This window comes from Corapipo altera, unplaced genomic scaffold (assembly GCF_003945725.1).
Source record: "Corapipo altera isolate COAL_440 unplaced genomic scaffold, ASM394572v1 60245, whole genome shotgun sequence".
Lineage (NCBI taxonomy): Eukaryota > Metazoa > Chordata > Aves > Passeriformes > Pipridae > Corapipo > Corapipo altera.
In genome coordinates this window covers 1,250-5,291 of record NW_020886867.1, presented here as the reverse complement: position 1 = coordinate 5,291, position 4,042 = coordinate 1,250, and the positions used below count along the sequence as shown (strand labels likewise).

Sequence of the window (4,042 nt, the reverse complement as noted above, 5' to 3'; positions counted from 1 at the left end):
AAAAAAAAAAAAAAAAAAAAAAAAAAATTCTGCTTTTTAACTCTCCCCCCCTCTGCCCCCGCCAACGCGCTCCAGAGGGGGGGGGAAACTCCCCAAAGACGGGGGAAAACACCCCAAAAGTGGCTCCCAGGTGCTTCCAACTTCCCGGTTCCCGTCTGGCTCCGACAAAACCCGCTGTTTATCCCGTTTTCTAACTAAACGCAACACAAAGGCAGCGGCGGGTGAGTCCTGGGGGGACGCGGCACCCCCGGACACCAGGACTGGGCCCTGGTGATCCCCACGGCGATATCCCAAATCCCAAGGCCACGGGAGCGGAGCAGCCGCTGGGGAGCCTCGGCCGGTGCCAGCGCGGGGGGGGGCGAGTCCGGGGAACGTTCCAAAACCCAAGAGAACAAAACTGGGATCGCGGAGGAACGAAACCATCCGTCGGCACGGAGCGGGCGGTGAGCCGGTGACGGCGGAGCCTCTGGGGACACACGGAGCTCCCGGAGGTGTTCAGAGCTCCCGGCATCTCCGTTATTTCCGACAGGTCCGGTGAGGCGTCTGCTTCTTCTGCACCTCCAGCCGGCAGCGGCTGCGCTCATCCAGCCACGGCAGCTCGAAGTTCCTGCGGGCACAGATGGTGTCACCGGCACCAGACTGACCAGTGCCCTCCTGGGGGTGACACCAGACTGAGGCCCATCCCGTCCCTGTCCCTCGCGCCCCCCGTACTCACTGTGGGGTCAGTTTGGGTAGGGGCCGGCCAAAGGCGACGACGGGCAGGTATGGGGTGATGAGCAAACTTTCCACTGCAGAGACACCAGAACGTGAGACCCCCCTGTCTGCACCCCAACAACCCCATCTGCACCCCAGCACCCCTGTCTGCACCCCAACAGCCCCCATCTGCACCCCAATACCCCTGTCCACACCCCAACACCCCTGGGCCCCAACTCACCGTCATCTGGCTCAGGGAAAAATGAGGTAACTTCAGGTTCCGACTCCTGAATCCCTTTCCTTTTGTACATTCGGAGCTGCAGCCGCTGCAGGATTCTCTGTTCCCTGATCCGCTGGATGTCCCACCTGGAAAAACGGGATGGATGGGAAAGTGAGGAGCCAGGAGCAGTGCCAGACCCTCCCGGGGGGATCACGGGGCTGTGCCGGCTGCCAGTGACATAGGAGCATCCCTCCTCCCACAGCATTCCAGGCTCCCACCCTAGTTGCACCCTGTCCCATCCTCCTGCTCCAGGTGACACCTCAAGACCCTCCTCTGCAGGACCATGGACCCCAGACCCCCCTTGGTCCCCTTGCTCCCACCTTTTCCTTCGTTTCTCATCCAGCTCCAGCTTCGCGTGCCGTTTGGAAAAGACGCTGTCGTCCAGGTTCTGCAACGACACCAGACAGGGATCAGCACGTCATCCCGGTGCCAGATCCTGCTCCCACAGCCCCAGGAAGGGCTGGTCCTTCCCCCCCCAGCTCCAGGAGCGTGGAACAGCCCAGAAGGCCCCTGTGGCACCACCAGGTCCGATGGGAGCTGCTGTGGGATGGCTCACATACCTCCAGGAGGTCCGAGGGGTTGGGGTCTCTCAGGGGCTCCACGACATGGTCCCTCCATGACGGAACTGCAGGACGAGAGGGAAGCTGTTACCCCCACTGGGACCTCCACACCCCCTGCCCCACCTTTCCCTCCTATCCCTCCCTCAGAGCACAGCTTGGAATCTCCCAAACCCTCATCCCAAGCCAAGCCAGGCGATGCTGCTGCACCAGGAGCTGATGGGGGCCTGGGGGGAGGCAGAGTTTGTCATCACCCCTTTGGCCAAGCACACGAGCAAACCTGAGCCACTTCCAGGGATGTGCTGAGCTCTCCCCACGCCGGAGCACTTGGCCACCTGGCAGGACAGGTACAGGATTCAGGGACAGCGGGTGACCCCGGTGCTGTGGCACGGTGGCACAAGCCAGAGCACGTTTCCCAACCACCCTGGGGAAGTTGCTTCACCCCTCACTCCAACAGACACCAGCAGAGTGGGGCCAGGAGCCCTGCCCAGAGCGAGGTGAGCCGGAGACGAGATCTGGGAGAGCCCAGAGCCAGCACCCACCACCGTGGAAGGAGCCAGCAGCATGGCACCTCTCCCAGCACCACGGGCACTCCCTTTGGGAATCTGGGAGCCCTGTCCCGGATTCAGGATGAAGGTGCTGAGCTGCATTCCCTGGCCAGCTCAGCCCTAGCAGCTTCTCCACCGTTCTCTCCATCCTTACTTGCTACAGTCTCCTCCTTTTTTGGGGAAGGCTCCCGCAGCGGCAGCGGCGACGGGGGCGGCTGGTGCCAGCGGCACAAGTACATTTCGGTGGTGGAGAGATAGGGCAGGTCGTCGGCCTCGCTGCCCAAGCCCTTCTCCTTGGGGTGGGTGCCGGGGCCCTTCGGCGGGGCCGAGGCTCGGAGCGGGGTCTCCAGGAGTGACCGGGGTTTTTCCGGAGTCTCTTGGCTCCGCAGTTCTCGTTTACAAACAGTTTCAGCCAAGGAGCCGCCTGACTCCTCCTTCCCCGGGGAGTGCTTTGGAGTTTTACTCTTCACTTTGGAGAACTCGGACACCAGTTTTTTAACGGGCGTCTTCCTCTCCGTGCTCCCGAATGCCGGCTTCCTGCAGGAGGGAGAGGAGCTGAGCCAGGCACATGGATCCTCACCCCACACCGGGGCCACCACGGGGGGAAGTCCAGCACCCCCAAACCTGGGCTGTCGCATCAGGGCAGAACAGAGGCAGTTTCCAGAGAGCCTTCCCCGGAATTTTGGCCCCCCTCCCTCCCCCCCCAGGCTTTCATCAGGTTCTCCTGTATGCAGGGATGTGTTCCTGGTGCTGGGCAGCCTCTCTGAGCAGCTCAAGGGTCGCTGGGAGCCCCGTGGACAGAGGATAAAGCCAGAGGGAATGTCCCCCCTTTCCCCCACACAGCCCCCCAGGCACCCCATACCTTTTATGCCCCTTCCCGTTCCTGCCATAGGGGAAGTGCTTGGGCTGCAGGGTCGGGGGGGGCTCCAGCAGGTCCTGGGGACACTCTAGAGGCAGCTTCTCACATGCCTCTGCCTCTGGCTTCTCATCCACCTCAAAGCCCTGGAAGATGCGGTGCTTCTCCCGCTCACTGTCCTTCTTCACCAGCTGCACCCGCCTTTCCATGCGCTCGATCCGTGCCAGGAGCTGCAGGGCAGGTGAGGGAGGTTGGGTTGGAAAGGACCTTAAAACCCATCCAGTCCCACCCCCTGCCATGGGCAGGGACACCTTCCACTAGCCCAGGTTGCTCCAAGTCCCATCCAACCTGGCCTTGGACACTTCCAGGGCTGGGGCAGCCACAGCTTCTCTGGGCAACCAGAGAATTTGGGGGTCCCAACCTCAGTATCCTCCCCGATGCTGCAGGAGGGAGAGGGGGGTTTGTAACTGCCTGTGGGCTTAGAGAGCACCTGGTAGCACCTGCCCGTGGTCACCTGTCCCCAACTCTCCCCAGCCTCTGTCACAGCCGGGGGCTGCACTGTTTAGAAGGGGTGGTTTGGACAGTGCAGTGGGGGGGTCCCAGCACCCCCCAGGGACGTGGCTGGGAGGACACCCAGCCTCAGGGAATGGAGCCTGGTGCACTCCTGGTTTGCCAGCCCCACCTCCCCGCCGGTGTCACCCCACAGGAAGCCCCGGGAAACCCCTGAAGCGCCATCACGGCCTCACCACCGCGGCTCCTCCATGTTGGGGGATGCGGCATCGCCTGCGGCGGCACCACGTGGGGTGTCCCTGTCCTTCCCGCCACAACCTGGGCCACCACCGCTGCCACCGCAGCCACCACCGCCTGATGGCACACGGCCACGGCGCTGTGGGGCTGGCAGGGGGTGACCCACGGCCGCGGGGGGGGGGACGCAGACACGATCAGGGCCCGCACACGGGGCCCGGGGGGGGCGAGGGGCAGCCCCCCCGGGGAGGGGGGGGGGGGGGGCACAGCTCAGCTGAGCCGCGGGGGCCCCGCAGTGCCCCCCCATGAAGGCTGGCAGCCTCTCGGGGCCGTGGGGGACGCCAGACCCCCGGGCTGGGGTGGG

At 64.0% G+C, this 4,042-nt stretch overlaps 1 protein-coding gene across 4 annotated transcripts in view; it reads right to left on the bottom strand.

Moving 5' to 3' along the window:
- Nucleotides 1-8: 8 nt before the first annotated feature.
- The window catches only part of MSL1 (MSL complex subunit 1), a 5,277-nt gene continuing 1,243 nt past the window's right edge, over nucleotides 9-4,042 (bottom strand). For 3 of the 4 annotated variants that reach the window (XM_027632539.1, XM_027632537.1, XM_027632536.1), the window contains exons 2-8: nucleotides 2,941-3,164; nucleotides 2,233-2,615; nucleotides 1,534-1,598; nucleotides 1,294-1,361; nucleotides 935-1,059; nucleotides 716-788; nucleotides 9-607 (exon numbers count right to left, since the gene is read on the bottom strand). In XM_027632539.1, coding sequence (XP_027488340.1) covers nucleotides 517-607; nucleotides 716-788; nucleotides 935-1,059; nucleotides 1,294-1,361; nucleotides 1,534-1,598; nucleotides 2,233-2,615; nucleotides 2,941-3,143 — 1,008 coding nt within the window. In that variant the 5' untranslated portion in view covers nucleotides 3,144-3,164 and the 3' untranslated portion in view covers nucleotides 9-516. Of the gene's footprint in view, nucleotides 608-715; nucleotides 789-934; nucleotides 1,060-1,293; nucleotides 1,362-1,533; nucleotides 1,599-2,232; nucleotides 2,616-2,940; nucleotides 3,165-3,680; nucleotides 3,801-4,042 lie in introns of those variants that run through there. The other variant, XM_027632538.1, reaches the window with a different exon arrangement.